A 23,761-nucleotide genomic window follows, 5' to 3' on the forward strand; every position below is an offset into this window, starting at 1 on the left:
ATTGACTAAGAGTTGTTCTGTTTATTTTATTATGATTTTGTGTATTTATTTATTGTTTTCTCTTTGTTCCCCATCTGTTTTTGTCTGTCCGACCTAAAAACGGTGTAATTTGTACGTCTATGCTAATGTTTTATTTTTTATGTTTTGTTAGTTGTGCGTGTTTGTCTTTCTTGTATTCATATTTCTTTTAAAGGACATCGTGAAAATGGGATGAGACGGGGGAAGGACATTTCAGCAAACTGTCTAGAGCCAGATTCAAGAATTTCAATGTAAACCACTGGTAAGTAAATAAAGTAACAGCTCTTTCTTTTTTATGTATTAAGGGACTCCGGAGTAAAAAGCACATTTCAGATCCCAATCTCATCTGAATTGAAACTTTCCTCTCGCCTAAAATTGCCACTCTGCGAAGCTCTAATAAACTTTTTGGCCCGGAGTCAGTATTTTTGTGCATTTTTCAGCGAGGAAAACATTACGACTGTGATTGCGACTGGGACTGTTGTCTGTTTGATTGATTATCAAGCCCCACTTTCATATTTCACATCGAGGTCTGCAGGTGAAATGCATCCAGCGAGTTTACTTATTTCTATTCCTTATCCATTTCAGTCAGAAAGCTGCCCAAACGCCCCTGTTGCTTTATATTCATTGCAAGTTATAGCTCGTGTAAAATTCATAATGTTTGGATGAGTTTGAGATTGTACTTTTTGAGTATTATTCCACAGCAGGGCGGTTTGTTCGTCACAGCGAGAAAACATCTGTCGTCAAACTGTTGTGATGAATGTTCTCCTTCAGTTATTGTTGTAGGATTAACTTTGAGTCTGCCAGTTTTACCATGTTCTTATAGTGTCCAGAACTAATGTGAAGGTCAGTTAGAGGGTGGCAGTGGTATTCAACTTATCAGGCTAGCTTTGAATGAATCGTGACTGTTTTAGCTGCTCAAAAACAGCCAATAACAGCAGAGGCAACACATACGACAATAACAACGACCTCAGAACATACACTAACATTAACTGACTAGAACATAGTGAAAGTTTAGGTATTTCAGAGTGTGTGTGTGTGTGCGTGCGTGTTTGTGTGTGTGTGTGCGTGCGTGTTTGTGTGTTTGCGTGTGTGTGTGTGTGTGTGTGTGTGTGCGTGCGTGTGTGCGTGCGTGTGTGCGTGTGTGCTTGTGTTTGTTTGTGTGTGTGTTTGTGTGTGTGCGTGTGTGTGTGTGTGCGTGCGTGTGCTTGTGTGTGTGTTTGTGTGTGTGTGTGCGTGTGCGTGCGTGTGCGCGTGTGTGTGTTTGTGTGTGTGTGTGTGTGCGCGTGTGTGTGCGTGCGTGTGCTTGTGTGTGTGTTTGTGTGTGTGTGTGCGTGTGCGTGCGTGTGCGCGTGTGTGTGTTTGTGTGTGTGTGTGCGCGTGTGTGCGTGCGCGTGCGTGTGTGTGCGCGTGTGTGTGTTTGTGTGTGTGTGTGCGTGTGCGTGCGTGTGTGTGCGCGTGTGTGTGTTTGTGTGTGTGCGCGTGCGTGTGTGTGTGTGTGTGTGTGCGCGTGTGTGCGTGTGTGTGTGTTTGTGTGTGTGCGCGTGCGTGTGTGTTTGTGTGTGTGCGCGTGCGTGCGTGCGTGCGTGTGTGTGTGTGTGTGTGCGCGTGCGTGTGTGTGTGTGTGTGTGTGTGTGTTTGTGTGTGCGCGCGTGCGTGTGTGTGTGTGTGTGTGCGCGTGCGTGCGTGTGTGTGTGCGTGTGTGTGTGTGTGTTATAGTCATCATAATGTCATAGCTGTTACGGTGACAGATTTGCATCAACCATTTTAATCCACTGATCAACATATACATACGTAGATAACCCTCCCCGCATCATTTCTGCCCCTGTACTCCTGCATACAGTTTAAGGTTAGGTTCATAAAGTACTTTTAACATACTGTAATTTTCAACCAAAACTAAGTGGGGTACTCCAGCTTTACACCTGTGATTTTTGGGGGTTTATCACATTCATTTGAAAAGGCCGCAGTCATGTACAACAGCAGTGGTCCCCAAACTAACACGGGCCACATCCGGCCGGTTGGGCCGTTCAATCTGGCCCACCAAGCTTGTCCAAGATATATCAAAAATAAAAAATAAATATATATATATTTTTTTTGTAGGCTTTATTAGACAGTAGATGGAATGAGAAAGAAAGGAAGGGGAATGATGAGAGAGAAAGGAGGACATGCAGCAAATGTCGGAGTCGGGATTCAAACTCACGATACTGTGGCTGGCCCTCCATTTTACCTTTCACCTGTAATGCCCACATTTCCCCAAGAGATGGCCCTGTTCCCTCTAAGCTGCACGCCTGCGCAGCTGCGCACTGCTTGCACATCGTGCACTGCTCGCACATCGTGCACTGCTCGCACATCGTGCACTGCTTGCACATCGTGCACTGCTCGCACATCGTGCACTGCTCGCACATCGTGCACTGCTCGCACATCGTGCACTGCTCGCACATCGTGCACTGCTCGCACATAGTGAAGAAAATCTATGGCGCGCAGAAAATAAAATTCACCACAAACGGCCACCGGGGCCAATCAAGCAGGCATATGTTGCTTTGTTACAAGTTACAGGTCAAATCTTTCGTGTAATTTATAGTAATTCATTAGTTCACACAAACACACCATATTGTCCTGGCCCCGCCCCTCGGGGCAAAAGCAAATCTAATGTCACATTTTTTTAACCTGACAAATAAAAATATATGAGAGCGACTTTATTTTGTTGACTTAATGTTTTTAAAATGTCAAAAAAATTGTTTCTTGTGTAAATTCTGCTTACAATTTGACTGGAACGAATGTCCCTAGTGTGATGTCACTTCCTGTCATTTTCTTCAGATTTTTTAATGTTTTCTCCACAAATACCTTCTCAATTGGTGTACAACTATTATTTACATGTACAACAGGTATAAATACACCAAATAAAGTCAGAATTAGAAAATTGTAAAAACCTGTCACAGGCCCTTTAATGTTCAATGTCAGAAAATGTCATAAGCACAGTTTTTGAATGTATTATTCCTCACATCATCACAAGGTACTATTTTTATGATATAATATAGAGAATATGGCAAATTTAGGGTGCATTCTACACAATATATACATTTCAAAACTACAACAGTGACAGGTGAGGGTCGCTAATGTTTTATTTGATGAATTGAGTGTCACGCAGACACTATAATGTTCTTGTATTTTTGAATGATGTCAACGGAGGATTTTCCATTTAGCCAGTTTCAACTCTTTAACGCTTCAACCGATTTCAACATGTTATACCTCATTACGATCGCTTTCACAGTAGTACGTGTGCTATTACTTTTGACATTTGAACAACTTGTACTTTTTGCAGAATTTTCAAAAGTATTAGTACTTTTTCCCCATTTTTAAATGAATTTGGGCATTATGAGTGTCTGCGGAATTCTTTAGCCTTTATTCTTTAGAATTTTGTGACGGAGCCAGTCAAGAGAGAGAGAGAGAGAGAGAGAGGGAGGGAGAGAGAGAGAGAGAGAGAGAGAGAGGGAGAGGGAGAGGGAGAGGGAGAGGGAGAGAGGGAGAGAGAGAGAGAGAGAGAGAGGGAGGGGGGGGAGGGAGAGACGCAGACACTCTAGCAATGGCTTCAGCCGTTGCAAACGATCTAGTTTTGACTATGTATTGTTATTTAAGGCTTCATTTAACATCAAAGATAAACTCTAAAACCTATATTCCATGATTGTTTCCATTCTTTGCTTTAATCTCTCACCTTTTGTCCCGAAGGTGCTGGACTTCTATAGGTATTTGTATTGCAAACGCTAACTTTGGTGTTAAATCATGCTGAACAACAGCATGGTGTAACTCATCCATTTCCTCATTGCACAGAACACTCGGATGATAAGAGCGACACGCTGGCTGTAAAACATGCTCGAATCGTGTTTGTTCATCACCATCAGTTTTGGTGAACGGGACTGAAACGGTTTAGCACTTTAGCACCCGGTTTGTTGGAGGAGATTTGGCGTGAGAAGCAGAGGCAGAAAGTGATTGATACTTTAATAACGCAGACGGCTGTCAATTCAAATAAATGAGTAGGACGCACCTCCATTGATATGCACTGAGTGTTCTGTGATCGGGAGCCGCCCACAGCTGAAGTTTGCTGCTCTAACCTTCTTTGTGTCTGCGAACAAAGGCGAGTCAATCCATTTCTACAAAAGAAATTAGGACTAAATATTCAAGGCAATTGAAACTTTAAAAAGGAGAAAGCTGTCCCGTGAATTTTGATCACTTACTCTATACTTCCTTTAATGTATTTCAAGTCAGACTATTTTGAAATTGTAGTAATTTGCAGTAGCAGTTTAATACAGTTGTAGCTGTGTACTTTGTTTATTTTAGAATATTCATACATTTAAAAGTAACTCCATTTCAGGTTGTGTGGACGCTCTTTTGCGGACCATTCAGAAGATACAGCAGAAATATTCACCATGTCACTTTTTTGGTTGAGGGTCCGCCACCCGATCTGAACAGGTCTGAGTCCAGCTCCACTTCAGCCGTCTCTCTACCGCCCCCTCTGGCCCTGACTCTAACATGAGGCTGTGACTCTAACATGAGGCTGTTTGACTCTAACATGAGACTGTGACTCTAACATGAGGCTGTGACTCTAACATGAGACTGTGACTCTAACATGAGACTGTGTGACTCTAACATGAGGCTGTGACTCTAACATGAGGCTGTGACTCTAACATGAGGCTGTGACTCTAACATGAGGCTGTGACTCTAACATGAGGCTGTGACTCTAACATGAGGCTGTGACTCTAACATGAGGCTGTGACTCTAACATGAGACTGTGACTCTAACATGAGGCTGTGACTCTAACATGAGGCTGTGACTCTAACATGAGGCTGTGACTCTAAAATTAGGCTGTGACTCTAAAATTAGGCTGTGACTCTAACATGAGGCTGTGACTCTAACATGAGACTGTGACTCTAACATGAGGCTGTGACTCTAACATGAGGCTGTGACTCTAACATGAGACTGTGACTCTAACATGAGGTTCTGTGACTCTAACATGAGGCTGTGACTCTAACATGAGACTGTGACTCTAACATGAGGCTGTGACTCTAACATGAGGCTGTTTGACTCTAACATGAGACTGTGACTCTAACATGAGGCTGTGACTCTAACATGAGGCTGTGACTCTAACATGAGGCTGTGACTCTAACATGAGGCTGTGTGACTCTAACATGAGGCTGTGACTCTAACATGAGGCTGTGACTCTAACATGAGGCTGTGACTCTAACATGAGACTGTGACTCTAACATGAGACTGTGACTCTAACATGAGGCTGTGACTCTAACATGAGGCTGTGACTCTAACATGAGACTGTGACTCTAACATGAGGCTGTGACTCTAACATGAGGCTGTGACTCTAACATGAGGCTGTGACTCTAACATGAGACTGTGACTCTAATATGAGGCTGTGACTCTAACATGAGGCTGTGACTCTAACATGAGACTGTGACTCTAACATGAGGCTGTGACTCTAACATGAGGCTGTGACTCTAACATGAGGCTGTGACTCTAACATGAGGCTGTGACTCTAACATGAGGCTGTGACTCTAACATGAGGCTGTGACTCTAACATGAGGCTGTGACTCTAACATGAGACTGTGACTCTAACATGAGGCTGTGACTCTAACATGAGGCTGTGACTCTAACATGAGGCTGTGACTCTAAAATTAGGCTGTGACTCTAACATTAGGCTGTGACTCTAACATGAGGCTGTGACTCTAACATGAGACTGTGACTCTAACATGAGGCTGTGACTCTAACATGAGGCTGTGACTCTAACATGAGACTGTGACTCTAACATGAGGTTCTGTGACTCTAACATGAGGCTGTGACTCTAACATGAGACTGTGACTCTAACATGAGGCTGTGACTCTAACATGAGGCTGTTGACTCTAACATGAGACTGTGACTCTAACATGAGGCTGTGACTCTAACATGAGGCTGTGACTCTAACATGAGGCTGTGACTCTAACATGAGGCTGTGTGACTCTAACATGAGGCTGTGACTCTAACATGAGGCTGTGACTCTAACATGAGGCTGTGACTCTAACATGAGACTGTGACTCTAACATGAGACTGTGACTCTAACATGAGGCTGTGACTCTAACATGAGGCTGTGACTCTAACATGAGACTGTGACTCTAACATGAGGCTGTGACTCTAACATGAGGCTGTGACTCTAACATGAGGCTGTGACTCTAACATGAGACTGTGACTCTAACAAGAGGCTGTGACTCTAACATGAGGCTGTGACTCTAACATGAGGCTGTGACTCTAACATGAGACTGTGACTCTAACATGAGACTGTGACTCTAACATGAGGCTGTGACTCTAACATGAGGCTGTGACTCTAACATGAGGCTGTGACTCTAACATGAGACTGTGACTCTAACATGAGGCTGTGACTCTAACATGAGGCTGTGACTCTAACATGAGGCTGTGACTCTAACATGAGACTGTGTGACTCTAACATGAGACTGTGACTCTAACATGAGGCTGTGACTCTAACATGAGGCTGTGACTCTAACATGAGACTGTGACTCTAACATGAGACTGTGACTCTAACATGAGGCTGTGACTCTAACATGAGACTGTGACTCTAACATGAGGCTGTGACTCTAACATGAGGCTGTGACTCTAACATGAGACTGTGTGACTCTAACATGAGACTGTGACTCTAACATGAGGCTGTGACTCTAACATGAGGCTGTGACTCTAACATGAGACTGTGACTCTAACATGAGACTGTGACTCTAACATGAGGCTGTGACTCTAACATGAGGCTGTGACTCTAACATGAGGCTGTGACTCTAAAATTAGGCTGTGACTCTAACATGAGGCTGTGACTCTAACATGAGGCTGTGACTCTAACATGAGGCTGTGACTCTAACATGAGACTGTGACTCTAACATGAGACTGTGACTCTAACATGAGGCTGTGACTCTAACATGAGGCTGTGACTCTAACATGAGACTGTGACTCTAATATGAGGCTGTGACTCTAACATGAGACTGTGACTCTAACATGAGGCTGTGACTCTAACATGAGGCTGTGACTCTAACATGAGACTGTGACTCTAACATGAGGCTGTGACTCTAACATGAGGCTGTGACTCTAACATGAGGCTGTGACTCTAAAATTAGGCTGTGACTCTAACATGAGGCTGTGACTCTAACATGAGGCTGTGACTCTAACATGAGACTGTGACTCTAACATGAGACTGTGACTCTAACATGAGGCTGTGACTCTAACATGAGACTGTGACTCTAACATGAGGTTCTGTGACTCTAACATGAGGCTGTGACTCTAACATGAGACTGTGACTCTAACATGAGGCTGTGACTCTAACATGAGGCTGTTTGACTCTAACATGAGACTGTGACTCTAACATGAGGCTGTGACTCTAACATGAGGCTGTGACTCTAACATGAGGCTGTGTGACTCTAACATGAGACTGTGACTCTAACATGAGGCTGTGACTCTAACATGAGGCTGTGACTCTAACATGAGACTGTGACTCTAACATGAGGCTGTGACTCTAACATGAGGCTGTGACTCTAACATGAGACTGTGACTCTAACATGAGGCTGTGACTCTAACATGAGACTGTGACTCTAACATGAGGCTGTGACTCTAACATGAGACTGTGACTCTAACATGAGGCTGTGACTCTAACATGAGGCTGTGACTCTAACATGAGGCTGTGACTCTAACATGAGGCTGTGTGACTCTAACATGAGGCTGTGACTCTAACATGAGGCTGTGACTCTAACATGAGGCTGTGTGACTCTAACATGAGACTGTGACTCTAACATGAGGCTGTGACTCTAACATGAGGCTGTGACTCTAACATGAGGCTGTGACTCTAACATGAGACTGTGACTCTAACATGAGACTGTGACTCTAACATGAGGCTGTGACTCTAACATGAGACTGTGACTCTAACATGAGGCTGTGACTCTAACATGAGACTGTGACTCTAACATGAGACTGTGACTCTAACATGAGGCTGTGACTCTAACATGAGGCTGTGACTCTAACATGAGACTGTGACTCTAACATGAGACTGTGACTCTAACATGAGGCTGTGTGACTCTAACATGAGGCTGTGACTCTAACATGAGGCTGTGACTCTAACATGAGGCTGTGACTCTAACACGAGGCTGTGTGACTCTAACATGAGGCTGTGACTCTAACATGAGGCTGTGACTCTAACATGAGACTGTGACTCTAACATGAGGCTGTGACTCTAACATGAGGCTGTGACTCTAACATGAGACTGTGACTCTAACATGAGGCTGTGACTCTAACATGAGGCTGTGTGACTCTAACATGAGGCTGTGACTCTAAAATTAGGCTGTGACTCTAACATGAGGCTGTGACTCTAACATGAGACTGACTCTAACATGAGGCTGTGTTGCTGTACTCACCTCCCACATGGAGCTGGAGGGCGTGGCTCTAAGAGGAGAAGGCGTGGTTGAACACCTGCAGGTGGTAAACACAGGTGTAGTTTCCTTTGTGTGCAGAGTGATTGACAGCGGGCAGGGTGTGGTTCTGAGTGAGGTTCACAGTGGGAGAGAGGACCTGGAAGGAGCCTCCTGGGAACTGTGGCTCCACAGAGCATTTGACCCTGAACTTTGACCGCGGCAGCACTCGGACCTCCTGCGGCAGGGCCTCGGAGGCCCCGTCTAACACAAGTCTGTGGAGAGAGAGAAGATATCCAATCTTCTGATTCATTCTTGACCCGACTGAGGCCCGAGTCCAGGGTCAGAGGTCACATTCTGGGTGCAGTGTTCTCTTTTACTGTCAACACAAATGTTTCACTCCAAAGTAAATAAAGGGTAAAATGTGTGAGATGAGGGTAGAAGGAGCGAGAGAGGAAGAAAGTGACGCTCAGAAAAGGTTCATTCATTTCTCTTGGTCAATGATCAGATTAAGATTAGTTATTATTATTATAATAATAATAATAAAAAGTCTGTATTGTTTATGTTAAGGAAATTCATATTGAAAGGATTTTTTTATTTAAGTCTTATCGCCGAGCTTGAGAAACAACCTAAAAATGTATCACACTTTCACTTTTACCTGAACACACCACTTCCAGACCCTGAGTAGAGGGAAAGTCCATGCTCCAGACACACTCTCTCACTGTAGACGTCTTAACACAGCTGATCATCCACACACGACTCCATGGGAAACCATCTCTGTTTCCTCCAGACACAACGGAGCCACAATGCAGGTCTCGACACACAGCAGCTGTAGCCCTCTGAGTTTATCCTCCACAGTCCCAGCACAGCGACTGGCCCCTCCCATCAGCCTGAGCGGCTCTGAACAGACAAGAAACAGAGTGAGCCCCGCCCCTTTACCTGAGCAGATGAGGTTGACAGCGGCTCCAGAGGAGCAGGTCCCTGAGCTAGAGTGGGTACAGTCCATCAGAGCAGACTCATGGCCCTCACAGTGGAACATCTGCAGTCCCAGAGGAGAGAGCGCCCCCTGGAGGAGAGAAGGAGCCCCACAGCCCAGCTCCCTGCACAGCACCTCTGCACCCTGAAGGTCCAAGGCCTCTTCACAGAACCAGGTCCAGGACTGATCCCAGATCTGCACTGATCCTGAGCACAGGCCGGACCCCGAGACCAGCCGCACCAAGTCTGTGGACACATGTGACATCACCGCTCTGAGCCAATAGGACACACACATGTGTGACATCACCGCTCTGAGCCAATAGGACACACATGTGGGACATGGAGGAGTGTGAGTGACAGAAGGTGGATGAACACACAGAGGGGAAGAAAGAGGAGTAGAGACCAGAGAAAGTCAGATGCCCTGAAAGAGACAAAGAAAGGACAGAGAGAGATCATGTGGGTCAGTCGTCTGAGGAAACGCTCTTCTGGTCCAGAGACATCTGCAGGTAAAACACTAAAGCTGTGAACACATGAAGCTCTAACTTTATTATGACAATCAAACTCTGGTTACTTAAAGTAACTCTAATTCTTTGAGTGCAGGGACTCGGGTGGGGCTGGATGTTTTGGGCCTGATCTAAACTCTAATTGGACGTTCCGCAGAAATCTTTTACAGCTGACGTTCCTCTGGAGAAACTAGAGCTAAAACATGATTAAAGTTAAGCATGGACAGATTCTCCAGACAGTGGGACAGATGGGACAGATACAGAGGGACATGTGTCTGGCTGACATTTTATTTTCAGGTATTTGATCTTTCACTCTCTGGTCTTGTTCTGTTTGTCTGTATTTATAATATAAAAAGTACAAAATCACTCATCAGAGACAAAGATATGAGTCAACAGGAGAATGTAATATAAGACCTGAACACACCTCCAGATCCCGGCGTGAGGGAGACGAGTCTGTCCTCCTGACACTGTCCCAGGCCAAACCCTCTTCATTATTCATATTTGGATATTTCGAGAGCTAATGCTAAGCTTTAGCATCAAACTGTTCATCATCTGTTATATTGAGCCAATAATACTGATATGATGACAGACTCCAGCCACAGAGAGGAGCAGTCTATGAGAAACATCTGAGAGATTCAACCTGAGAATTTAAGACCAGACGTTTACCTAAACACTTCACCTCCAGAGCCCAGGGAGACAGAAATTCTCTGCTCTCGACACACTCTTTTACTGTAAACTTCTTCACACAGTCAGTTCTGATCTCCCACACAGGACTCTTCTTCTCAACTTCTCTTTCTCCAGAAACAGAAGAGCCACACAGTGTGTGTGTGTGTGTGTGTGTGCGTGACAAGTGGACAGGACTATAAAGTGTGTAGGTCTGTGGCAGGTTGACAGGACCATAAAGCATGAGTCTGTGGCAGGTGGACAGGACCATAAAGCATGAGTCTGTGGCAGGTGGACAGGACCATAAAGCATGAGTCTGTGGCAGGTGGACAGGACCATAAAGTGTGTAGCTCTGTGGCAGGTGGACAGGACCATAAAGCGTGTCGGTCTGTGGCAGGTGGACAGGACCATAAAGCGTGTCGCTCTGTGGCAGGTGGACAGGACCATAAAGCGTGTCGGTCTGTGGCAGGTGGACAGGACCATAAAGCGTGTCGGTCTGTGGCAGGTGGACAGGACCATAAAGCGTGTCGGTCTGTGGCAGGTGGACAGGACCATAAAGCGTGTCGGTCTGTGGCAGGTGGACAGGACCATAAAGCGTGTCGCTCTGTGGCAGGTGGACAGGACCATAAAGCGTGTCGCTCTGTGGCAGGTGGACAGGACCATAAAGCGTGTCGGTCTGTGGCAGGTGGACAGGACCATAAAGCGTGTCGGTCTGTGGCAGGTGGACAGGACCATAAAGCGTGTCGGTCTGTGGCAGGTGGACAGGACCATAAAGCGTGTCGGTCTGTGGCAGGTGGACAGGACCATAAAGCGTGTCGGTCTGTCGCAGGTGGACAGGACCATAAAGCGTGAGTCTGAGACAGATGGACAGGACCATAAAGCGTGTCGGTCTGTGGCAGGTGGACAGGACCATAAAGCGTGTCGGTCTGTGGCAGGTGGACAGGACCATAAAGCGTGTCGGTCTGTGGCAGGTGGACAGGACCATAAAGCGTGTCGCTCTGTGGCAGGTGGACAGGACCATAAAGCGTGTCGCTCTGTGGCAGGTGGACAGGACCATAAAGCGTGTCGGTCTGTGGCAGGTGGACAGGACCATAAAGCGTGTCGGTCTGTGGCAGGTGGACAGGACCATAAAGCGTGTCGGTCTGTGGCAGGTGGACAGGACCATAAAGCGTGTCGGTCTGTGGCAGGTGGACAGGACCATAAAGCGTGTCGGTCTGTGGCAGGTGGACAGGACCATAAAGCGTGTCGGTCTGTGGCAGGTGGACAGGACCATAAAGCGTGTCGCTCTGTGGCAGGTGGACAGGACCATAAAGCGTGTCGCTCTGTGGCAGGTGGACACGACCATAAAGCGTGTCGGTCTGTGGCAGGTGGACAGGACCATAAAGCGTGAGTCTGAGACAGGTGGACAGGACCATAAAGCGTGAGTCTGTGGCAGGTGGACAGGACCATAAAGCGTGAGTCTGTGGCAGGTGGACAGGACCATTAAGCGTGTAGGTGTCAGTAGTGTCTGTACTTCCAGTGAGAAGAGTATTTTGTATTGATGAGACGAAGGTTTGCATTGTCAGACGTGTTGTAGATGTTGTAGCAGCTTTTGGTCCAGAAGCTAAAATCAGGGAAAGTCATTTTCCAATCTGAATGAATGTGAGCGTGAACTGTCTGTAATGTCTGTGTCTCTGTGTTGGCCCTGCGACAAGTTGGCCACTGTCCAGGGTGTACCCCGCCTAAAGCCCGAAGTCACTGGGATAGGCTCCAGTCACCCGCGACCCCGAAAGGGACCAAGCGGTAGAAAATGGATGGATGGATTTTCCAATCTTTTAAGGGGAATAAAAATGTTTCAGTCTGATTCATGATTAAATCAGGGTTCTCAATGGCAACAATGGCTCTGGCGGCAAGCAGAAGCTTCTCTCAGGTCTTCTTCAGGTTAATGATGTATACACCGTCACTTTTTCTTTTGTAGATGTCATGATTCTGTAAATATTAGCCTATAAGCCTTTTTGTTGATTTGATATTTATTAGTCTTGAGATTGGTGGGGGAGGGGGAGGCCGTGAGATCTTTGAATGTCTGTCTCTGATGTGTGTTGTGGTGTGATGTGTGATGCCTCTCTCGGCCCATGGGGGGCAGTGTGTGGGTGTTTGTGTATGTGACTGTGGCAGAGTGGTTATCATCAGTCTTTACCTGCTGAGCTGTTGTTTTCGGACAGGACCCCGGCACAAAGAAAAGTCATGTCACAAGATGGCGGTCGCATGACTCAAAATGGCTGCTGTTTCCATCAGTGACGCGCAAATTTTATCAGTTTGATGGAAACAGGAAGCTCACTATCGCTCTGATCATACTCTGAGGTTTGACACACGCTTAATTACATTTTCACCTTCTTAGGACATATTTCCCCTGATAAAACACGTGAACAATATTTAAGGACTAAGGAGCCTCGGTGTGTTTCCTCCTTCAGCTTCAGCTTCAGCCTGGCGAGCGGTGAATGTGCCCAGTGTTCTGCAAAAGGAGGACATAGTTTTGGGAGCTGTGTGTGAAACATGAAATGTGAGTCCTGTTTATGAGAAAGGACAAGTAGATGCAGTCAAGTCAACGCCAAATAGAGTTTGATCTGAGCACAAAAAGGTTCATTTCAGTGTTTAAGATGCTGCATGTCCCATATATAGGATGAAAAGTGGTATTACTCGCAACATGTGATTATTTTAGTTTTGCTGTTATTGAGACAAATGTGCAGAAAGTCCCACTCTTCCTCTTCAGGTCATTTTAGGAACAAATCGAGCTCTAAACCTCCTGTGGAAACTGACTTCAAACATGTCATACGCACACATCATCCTGACACATGCAAGAGAAAACAACTATTTTAATGTTCGGGAACAAATAAACACATCATTTGACACATTTTCATCAAGTCAAGTCCAAACCCTGTGATCAAAAGAAGCTGAAACACTAATAATGTGCAGGTCTAAAATGAGGCTGCTTTAGATAATGTTTTAATCAAATGGAGACAAACAGAATGTTCAGTATTTGCTATTGTAATAAATGTGAAATATGACTCCCACAATGTCCCTCTGACAACAGATGAAAATGTTTGTATTTTTCATAAAATGTAAAAAAAAAAAAAGTTAAATGTTAAAGGAGGTGAAAGACAGCGACTCTCACAGCCACAAATGAAGATTAAAGAAGTGTCACTTACCCGAAAAGAAGAAGGACAAAACCAGGAGCAGCGCTTCAAGAGCCATGTCCAGGAACCAGGTCTGAACCAGGTCTGAACCAGGACTAAACCAGGTCTGAACCAGGACTAAACCAGGTCTGAACCAGGACTAAACCAGGTCTGAACCAGGTCTAAACCAGGACTGAACAAGGACTAAACCAGGTCTAAGTCTAAAGCAGGTCTGAAACATATATCTCCCTAATCTGTTTCCTGTTTTTTTAACACCTTCTTCTCGTGTTTCTTCTTGTTGAAGAGGAAATGTGTAATAATCTTTAAATAAAACGCATGTAGGTCAATGACAATATTTGTCAGGTATGCCACGGGGTCATAACATGATTTTTTACTTGTCCTGACATTGACATGAGGTATGTTTGTACAAAGTTTCATAAGTCTGCGATGAAAAAGGCCTGTCATTGCTGTAATGCATTTTGAAATTTGATATTTCATATAAGTCGCCCTGGAGTATAAGTCGGCCAAACTATGAAAAAAGGTGCAAATTAAAGTCCGGAGAATATGGTAATTGTTTTCCCTCTAATGTTCTACAGCATGACATTACCACTAGAACGCCCAGAAGTTTGAAACTATTAGAACTCCCAGGTGAATATGAGGCTGATGTCGTAAAATGAGCATCATTTAGTAGCTTGGCACCCGTAGAAAAAGTTTTTTTTGTCATTTCCCCCTATTTTCTGCCTCTGCATCTGTTTATCCGAGCTCTTAAACTCAACCCAGCGTATTGCTTGCTTCTTGTTCCCAGTGGTAGAGAGAAAAAGCTGAAAAATGAAGGGCGAAACCTCGAAAGAGTATCCAGAGAAATGACTGCAGGGAAAGAGGAGCAATGTAAAGTTTGTGCAGGTCTCTAAACAAAGAGAAAACACAAACGTACCACAAGAGTAATGACTGTTGTGCATAATTGATGAGTTGTAGAAGGTACACACAAATCCACCCACACTTCTGGTGGTTATACAGCGCATACAGTGGATTTTTGTTTAAAAACAAATAACTTTTACAGCTTCACCTGTATGATTCAGTAGAAGAAGAAAAAAATCTATCTTTTGGGGAGTGGGATTATAAAACTAAAATAATGAGGTTGCATAATTTGCCTTATAACGTGGGATGTGTTCAGAATCAACCAGTCACATTCAAACTTGTATTAAATAGGAGTCAGTACACACCTGCTATCATTGAAATAGCCTCTGAATAACCCCCGGTAAAGCTGAGCTGTTCTGGTAGGCTTTCCTGACATTTTCTCAGTCCCTTCTTAAGACCAAAGCCATTGTCCACTGAGAGCTTCCAAAGCATCAGAGGGATCTCATTGTCTAAAGGTCTCAGTCAGGAGAAGGGTATAAAAGACCATGGAACACGGTGAAGACAGTCATCATCAAGTGGAGGAAATATGGCGCAGTGGCAATATCAAGAACTGGACGTTTCCTCCAAAATAGATGAAAAGACAAGACGAAAACTGATCAGGGAAGCTATGGGGCAGGGCAGCAAGACAAGAGCCTTTTCTTACATCCGAGCCAGGGTAATTGTAGTCTCCCAAAAGCATGTGGGAAATTGTGTTGTGGTTTGATGAAACCAAAGTTGGACCTTTTGGCCGTAACTCCAAAAGGAATGTTTGGCACTGAAATTACACTGCACTTCACCAAAAGAACACCACACCCACAGTGAAAAATGGTGTTGGCAGCGTCACGCCTTGGGGCTGTTTTTCTTCAGCTGGAACTGGAGGTGGAGGGAATTATGAACCGTTCCAAATACCATCAATCAATCAATGTAGGCACAAAACCTTCAGGAACTTCATTTTTCAGCAGGACAATGACCCAAAGCATACATCCACATCAACAAAAGAATGGCTTCACCAGAAGAAGATTAAAGTTTTTGAATGGCCCAGCCAGAGCCCAGACCGAAATCCGATTGATAATCTGTGGGTCGATCTGAAGAGGGCAGGGCTCAGGAAATGCCCTCGCAATATGAGAGATGTGGAGCGTTTCTACAAAGAAATATTGCAAAGTCAAGATGTGCCAGGCTGATAAAATAAACTCTCATCCAGTGTAGAGGCTGTAATAAAATAAGTATTTGTTTAGGAGTGTGCACACTTATGCAACCTCATTAATTTAGTGTTTTATTTTGACTCCCCCCCTCCCCAAAGGAATACATTTTTTTGCAACTGAACTATTTATCTTGATCTTTTTTTTTTTTTTTTACATCACAAAACTTGGCGTTTTAACAGAGGTGAGTTGACTGTATCTGCGTATCATATAGACTACAGCACTGCTTGCACTTGTAATGGACTTTCAAAGCGCCACACAGTAGTCATTATTCAAAGCCATTTGTAGCCACCGGTTTTTGTTTCAGGCCCAGTAATTACAGAAATTTGAACCATAAACCAGGTCACCAAACCTGCAATCTGAATCTGCAATCTAAATACCAAATTCCACCTTGGGATTCTTCTTCTTTGGTGTTTTATGGTGGTTGGTATCCAAGTGTTATATTACCACCACCTACTTTATTCTTAACTGACGTCTATCTCAACCTTTTCACAATGTTGTGATGTCACGAGAACTCAACCTATAACATTCTAGAATCACTATAGTTTAAACCTCTCGTTTTTGTTGTCTTTTGTTGTCATTGTTTTTTACGGTATAGCATAAACCACATACTTTGAGGACATACAGCTACAGTAGGTGGCGGTAAATGCACATTTTCAATTGGCAACCACCATTAAAAGTAACATAATAACAATGACAAGAACTCATTGTATTACAACAAACATCTGCATTTCAACTTTTGTTTATTTGCTGTAGACCATCTGTATTAAAGATAAGGCCGTGGCTGCAGAGAGTCAAATGGCCCATCATTTTCAGGAACCGCGTAACCCTAACCTTAACCCTAACCTTAACCCGGTACGGCCTAAAACGGCGCGGTCAAATAGCGCAGCAGTTTCAGGAGCCGCGGCACAAAATAACATAGCCGTTTCGGCCGCTCGCCGCGGCTCTGTTGACACTCCCTAAATATAATTGGTTGGTGGAATGTTGTGATATCAGGTTCAATACAATAAGCTCTTGGGTCTAGTCACTAACAGAAATGATCAGGTTCAACAATTGTGAATTTAACTTTTAGATATTTCATGACAAAAATCCAGCACAATCAATATGAAACATGGCTTTTGCGCTGAGGTTATGATATCACCAAATTCTAGAACATGAATGTGACCTCACTGTTTTAACTGTCTGACTGAAGATTTGCTGACCTTGTTCATGGTTCATATCTATGTAATTACTGGGCCTGTCCACGTGGAAGAAAAACTGGCATCATCTTCTATTAATGTATCTCCGAACGTTTTGCCATTATTAAAGTCCAAAGGCGCGATTGTTGTCAGCAAGATACGAGATGAATATTGCTCAATCTTTCCAAAACAATGACATTGTTCAACATTTGTGGATTTCTATGTTGGGTATTTCTCTCAAAAACAGTCAATCTCCCACAGTGTGATCTAGGCCCTTGTCCACCTCCTGCAATTACGGCAGCATCAAATTCTACAACGTGAACTCAACCTATTGTCAACATTGTAGCAACAGGCTGTGATTTCTGTGTCTTTGCAAGTACGAACAGAGAGCTAAATCTTCCAAAAGGCGTTCTTGTATTTCTACATGCACCATCGTTGCTCAGGGCCGTATAGTAATGGTAGGAAATGCTTTGGCGAGGGAACACAGGTGCACCGGCATGGAAAGGTCATGACTGAAATGCTGTGAAGATTTGTCGGCAGGGGTTCGAGAGACGCAGGGGCCACGAAGGTTCACGCTGCAATCTCTGTCCGCCAAATGACTCAGGGACAAGGACAGATAGAGGTATGTGAGCTCTTTGGAACAGTTGGACTGAGAGAATTTCAATATGGGTTTCCCTCCATGACATTTCTCTCGGGGTGGGCGATATTGATGTATAATGTTGTTGTTATCAGACAAAACAACATCTCAAAACTGTAGAAATATCACCTTATACCATTTTTTGACAATTTACAACATACTATACCTTTTTTTTAATCAACTCTCATTGTAGAATGTCTTACTATACTATACAGCAATGTACTCAATATTCAAATGTATTAATAAAGTCATAAATAAAACAAAATAAACGTTGATATATTACACTTCTACACTGTCTATCCTATGCCTATAATGCATAATGAACATATCTGGAGTTCTATTAAGCTTCATTCACATATCCACACAGTCTGAGGAATCCTGTTCACAAGTTCCTCTCACTCAGAGCGTCAAAAACACTCCAATGTGTGATGTCATATGACCTGGCTGCGAGAACATTTGTCCTGAGCACTTCTGACTCAAATCACAATCATTACAACTGCGTGGCGACATTGGCAAGTCAGAGGGAAGCCTGACATTTTTTAATCCCCCTTATGTAATTCCCCCAGTGGATGGATCTGTTGTCCCAAGGGGCTGATGTCACATAAGGGCTGACAATTATTTTTACACCTACTTTCTGTGTGGAGTTTGGATGTTCTGCTACCTTGGCCAGGTCAGTCCTTTAAAAGAGATATTGAGACTCAATGGGAACTCCTAGTTGAATGTCTCTTTTAAAGGAATGACCTGGCCAAGGTAGCAGCAACACAATCAACAGAAACGACATGGTAGCGCAGCTGTTAGTGTTCTCACTGTCAGGGCCTGGGATGGATTCCTCATCCTGCACGGGGCCTTTATGTGTGGAGTTTGTATGTTCATCTGGTGTCTGCGGTTTCCCCTACCACTGAAAACATGTACTGGTGTATGAATGTCTGTGTGAGATGCATGTTTACATCATCTGTCCCCACCAAATAAATAATGTCACAAAATACAACTCACTCTATTGGAAATTGACACATTAAAGACATTGGATCAAATGAGAATCTTATTTAATTTGAATATACTGTGACTATGGGCTTTTTTTTCCTTTTCTTTTTTGGTGTTTAGTGCTTTAGTGTTGGTCATGTTCTGGGTTAAAGGTGCCATAACATGCATTTTTTCACGTTTCGTAGTCCATCCCAAGTGTATAATTGATAATAATAATTGTTGTGCAACACCCTTAACATAATAGTTAAGAAATATCACCCAGACCTTGGACCCCCTCACCAACCCGGAAATGCAGACGGCTTGGTTTGATATTCGTCCCCACCCTTGTGAAGAGCCATCTGGCTCCCCCGCCCACCCGTGACGTAGTCTCAGAGAGAGCGTGTGTGCCCCGCCCACCCGTGACGTAGTCTCAGAGAGCGTGTGTGCCCCGCCCAACCCGTGATGTAGCCCCACAGCTGTCTGCGCCGCCGCGCGCCGCTCCTGCCGCGCGAGTGAGTGAGAAACGATAGAACTTCAGATCAACAGATCATCAGAGGGGGGAGGGGGGATGATGACGCGTGCCTGTGGTTATGACGCGGTCTTGCCCCACCGCCCGTCAGTTTGGAGATTGGAGGAAAGGAGATAGTCTGTAATACAGCTAAAAACTGCGGGAATCAATCAAAAACACTCTGGGTACATATATGAAGCACAAATAGCAATGTGAGAAGGTTAAAAGCTCTGAAAAGTCGATTTTGCATGTTATGGGACCTTTAATGTTTTATATTCTTGAAAAAATTTAATTAAAAACTCTCAAGAAAACAAACAAGAAAAAACAGAAGTCACCACATGTTTTACAATTGTATTAAACTTGGCAAAGATCCATTACACCTTCCAGTTCAAGTAAATTATTCCAAGACCATGACGCTGGATTTCTCAGCTCTGTGGAGCTCTGAGACACGATGAAAAGTGATCAATACAACAAATAAATCTTGAATATAATAGATTGCACAGCCACACAATTACACAGTAACTGTATTCAAATAATCCATCCATCCATCTTCTGCCGCTTTATCCGGGGCCGGGTCGCGGGGGCAGCAGTCTGAGCAGGGACTCCCAGACTTCCTTCTCCCCAGACACTTCCTCTAACTCCTCCGGGGGGATCCCGAGGCGTTCCCAGGCCAGCCGAGAGACATAGTCTCTCCAGCGTGTCCTGGGTCTTCCCCGGGGCCTCTTCCCGGTGGGACATGCCTGAAACACCTCCCGAGGGAGGCGCCCAGGAGGCATCCGGAACAGATGCCCGAGCCACCTCAGCTGGCTCCTCTCGACGTGGAGGAGCAGCGGCTCTACTCCGAGCTCCCCCCGTGTGGCCGAGCTCCTCACCTTATCTCTAAGGGAGCGCCCAGCCACCCGGCGGAGGAAACTCATTTCGACCGCTTGTATCTGTGATCTTGTTCTTTCGGTCACTACCCAAAGCTCATGACCATACATTTTAAACACACTCCAATAACATATGTTTTTATTACTCGAATTAAGTTGAAAAGAGTTTGATCTGAATTGTAACTCGGCCTGGTCGTGTCATGCTTGTCTGCTGGGAAACAGATAATTTAAAAAGCTCAAAAGTCTATTCAGCAAACTATGATCAAACTGAGCTAGTGGTACTTATAGTTATTCCATGTTATTGAATTTCATTGTGTGCAAACTCAGAGCTGGGACGCCTATACAATTGTGTTCTGAGATTGTGGTTCTCGCTACAGAAAGCAGTGCAGCTACAGTATATAGTCCGGATAAGCTCTCTAGACTGAGAAAACCACATACAGTATTTGAACAAAAAAGTGGATTATTTTCTGGGAAGCAATTTAGTTACACAGCTGCTGCTCGACTCGTGCAGTAGAGGCTTTATCTTCTCGTGCCCTCTGCATCCTTCTCTGTCTTTCTCTTTTATCTATCTTCCTTCAAGTTGAGTCTCTCTAATGGAGTCTGTATTTCCTGCTGAGGTTAAGGTACCCTTTATTGTCCATGTAGTATCCTATACATTGGACCCCTACTTCAATGTCACTGGGGAAACCTGCAGGGTAACCACCTCAAAAAGTCCCCAAAGTGGGACAGCTCATGGTATGTGGTGGGACAAAGCCGACTTGATATAATAACTCACTTAAAATAAAATATAGGCTTATAGCCGAACACAAGGCCAATACTATGATGATAAAAAAGTGAATTATTATTTTATAGGTGAGGGATACAACAATGTTCCGTGGGTAACATTTATATTGATATTTAGCTGTTTGTATGGAATAAAACATAACCCTGTAATACATTCAAGGACCGGTGGCACTGGCCCCTCCCCTCTGTCTCCTCTAATTCCCTTCAGCGCTCCCCCATTTTAATTTCTTCTAATATTTACCGCAGGTTAATTACACGTTGGTCAGATAATCTCACTACAAGCGCTACATACTGAATGCTTTACTCTCTCGTCGCTGCCACTGGTCTTTTATCTGTGTGTGTGCAGTGTGCATGAACGTTCACGTCCTTTCTACGTCTACAGGATTATTGACCCAAGCCCCCAACCTGTCAGGAGCAGAAAGCGCCATGGTGTTTCCGGGGACCTAGCTCCAGATCTTGTGCTAGTCTTGGTCAGGACCCTAGCTGAAGGGTTTCACTTGACAGACAGCAAGAATAATTTGATTTTAACCAAACAAAAAGCAAAAAACTGTTCACCAAAATACCACAAAACAATGAAAGAAATACAATATTTTCTAGACACTCACTCCATTTACGCACTATGACCAAAGAAAAGGTGCTGAAATACTGACACTGAAGTTCAAAGTGCAGTTAAAAGACTGAAAAACAATACATCTCCAGGGAGTGACACATTCCCCTCAGAGTATTATAAAGGTCTAAATTTGATTATATATTGTGAATGTGTATTTTTTACATGTTCAAAGTGGGTTGGGGACATGGGGGCACCACTGAGCATTTCTGCTTAGGGCCCCCAAATGGCTAGCAGTGGCCCGGTGAGGTGAGAGTGACTATGCCACGAACAAGAGGTCACATGACACCACAACAACGTCGATCATTGATCTCTAGCCTAGAGTGTCCTTTTGCCGGGTGTCCTGGTGCAGGGTGTCCTGGTGCCGGGTGTCTTGATGCCGGGTGTCCTTTTGCCGGGTGTCCTGGTGCAGGGTGTCCTGGTGCCGGGTGTCTTGATGCCGGGTGTCCTGGTGCCGGGTGTCCTGGTGCAGGGTGTCCTGGTGCCGGGTGTCTTGATGCCGGGTGTCCTGGTGCCGGGTGTCCTGGTGCAGGGTGTCCTGGTGCCGGGTGTCTTGATGCCGGGTGTCCTGGTGCCGGGTGTCCTGGTGCAGGGTGTCCTGGTGCCGGGTGTCTTGATGCCGGGTGTCCTGGTGCCGGGTGTCCTGGTGCCGGGTGTCCTGGTGCCGGGTGTCTTGATGCCGGGTGTCTTGGTGCCGGGTGTCCTGGTGCAGGGTGTCCTGGTGCCGGGTGTCTTGATGCCGGGTGTCTTGGTGCCGGGTGTCCTGGTGTCCTGGTGCCGGGTGTCTTGATGCCGGGTGTCCTGGTGCCGGGTGTCCTGGTGCAGGGTGTCCTGGTGCCGGGTGTCTTGATGCCGGGTGTCTTGATGCCGGGTGTCCTGATGCCGGGTGTCCTGGTGCAGGGTGTCCTGGTGCCGGGTGTCTTGATGCCGGGTGTCTTGATGCCGGGTGTCTTGATGCCGGGTGTCTTGATGCCGGGTGTCCTGATGCCGGGTGTCCTGGTGCCGGGTGTCTTGATGCCGGGTGTCCTGGTGCAGGGTGTCCTGGTGCCGGGTGTCTTGATGCCGGGTGTCTTGATGCCGGGTGTCTTGATGCCGGGTGTCTTGATGCCGGGTGTCCTGGTGCCGGGTGTCTTGATGCCGGGTGTCTTGATGCCGGGTGTCTTGATGCCGGGTGTCTTGATGCCGGGTGTCCTGATGCCGGGTGTCCTGGTGCCGGGTGTCTTGATGCCGGGTGTCCTGGTGCAGGGTGTCCTGGTGCCGGGTGTCTTGATGCCGGGTGTCTTGATGCCGGGTGTCCTGGTGCAGGGTGTCCTGGTGCCGGGTGTCCTGGTGCCGGGTGTCTTGATGCCGGGTGTCTTGATGCCGGGTGTCTTGATGCCGGGTGTCTTGATGCCGGGTGTCTTGATGCCGGGTGTCCTGGTGCAGGGTGTCCTGGTGCCGGGTGTCTTGATGCCGGGTGTCTTGATGCCGGGTGTCCTGATGCCGGGTGTCCTGGTTCCGGGTGTCCTGGTGCCGGGTGTCCTGGTGCCGGGTGTCCTGGTGCCGGGTGTCCTGGTGCAGAGCAAACCTGACAAATGCAGCCGTAACAGGGAGTGAGAATTAAGACGCTGTGTTTATCATCGACGAGTGATATTCGCAGCTTTAGCTGCTAATGGAGTGTTAAATTCGGGACACAGTCTGGTTCATCTCCCCAAGAATAAAGCACAGGGAGGGACAGGAACAACAGAAGCAGAGAGAGGCACAGACAAATTCCCCCAAAAGACTAACTTTTTCTACAATATAAATCTGGAGTTTGTTAAACTCCTTCACGTCTTAAAGAAGAATGCTTAGTTTAAGTTCGTCCTCTGAAATCATTTGTGCAAGCACATACTTTGAGTTCATACTTTAGAAGACATCTTTATTTATTATTAATGGAAATAATTAAAAGTCTTTGATGTGATTATGAAATTTAAGATTTGGATAACAAAAGGTACAAGAGTTTTTTACCGTTAGTGAAAATCAATTGAAAGGTTTTGACAAGTTGAAGGAATCCTTTGGTTTGTAGAAACAAGACTCGTCAAGACAGATATCTACAAATACAATACAATACAAATATGTTTTTTATAATCAAGAAATAAAACAAAGCAACAATTATTATAACCTTTTGACTGAAATCTTTACCAATCCATCTAAATCAGATCTTTCAAGGGGAATAATATCCAATATATATAAATGCATTAATGACCTGGACAACCAATCTCCTAAATATATTCAAATGAAATGAAAAATGATTTTGTTTTGACGGACGAGGAATGGGAAAATGTGTGTACTTCATAGTTCTGTTGGAAGAATGTGACTCTTTTTTTTTATGGCACCATGTCAAAGTGCTCATTATTCACAG

At 45.2% G+C, this 23,761-nt stretch overlaps 1 protein-coding gene across 1 annotated transcript; it reads right to left on the reverse strand.

The window, feature by feature from the left end:
* Positions 1–8,484: 8,484 nt before the first annotated feature.
* On the reverse strand, positions 8,485–12,214 carry LOC140354286 (scavenger receptor cysteine-rich type 1 protein M130-like). Its single transcript, XM_072439236.1, has 5 exons — positions 12,159–12,214; positions 10,595–10,719; positions 9,390–9,671; positions 9,206–9,350; positions 8,485–8,725 (listed from the first exon to the last, which is right to left on the reverse strand). Exons 1-5 carry the CDS (start codon positions 12,212–12,214, stop codon positions 8,485–8,487), a joined length of 849 nt encoding a protein of 282 aa, XP_072295337.1.
* Between the last annotated feature and the right edge of the window lie 11,547 nt (positions 12,215–23,761).

This window comes from Eucyclogobius newberryi, unplaced genomic scaffold (assembly GCF_026437365.1).
Source record: "Eucyclogobius newberryi isolate DKJ021-1_F unplaced genomic scaffold, fEucNew1.0.hap1 SCAF_9, whole genome shotgun sequence".
NCBI lineage: Eukaryota > Metazoa > Chordata > Actinopteri > Gobiiformes > Gobiidae > Eucyclogobius > Eucyclogobius newberryi.

What these genes read in the sequence shown, in the direction of transcription:
- LOC140354286 (XM_072439236.1), bottom strand. Translation starts at nt 12,214, where the DNA reads ATGACTTTCCCTGATTTTAGCTTCTGGACCAAAAGCTGCTACAACATC. An exon ending in TCTGGAGGTGAAGTGTTTAG is followed by an intron (nt 9,672 to 10,594) that starts GTAAACGTCTGG and finishes ATGTGTCCACAG; the next exon opens with ACTTGGTGCGGCTGGTCTCG. An exon ending in TGTCAACCTCATCTGCTCAG is followed by an intron (nt 9,351 to 9,389) that starts GTAAAGGGGCGG and finishes TTGTCTGTTCAG; the next exon opens with AGCCGCTCAGGCTGATGGGA.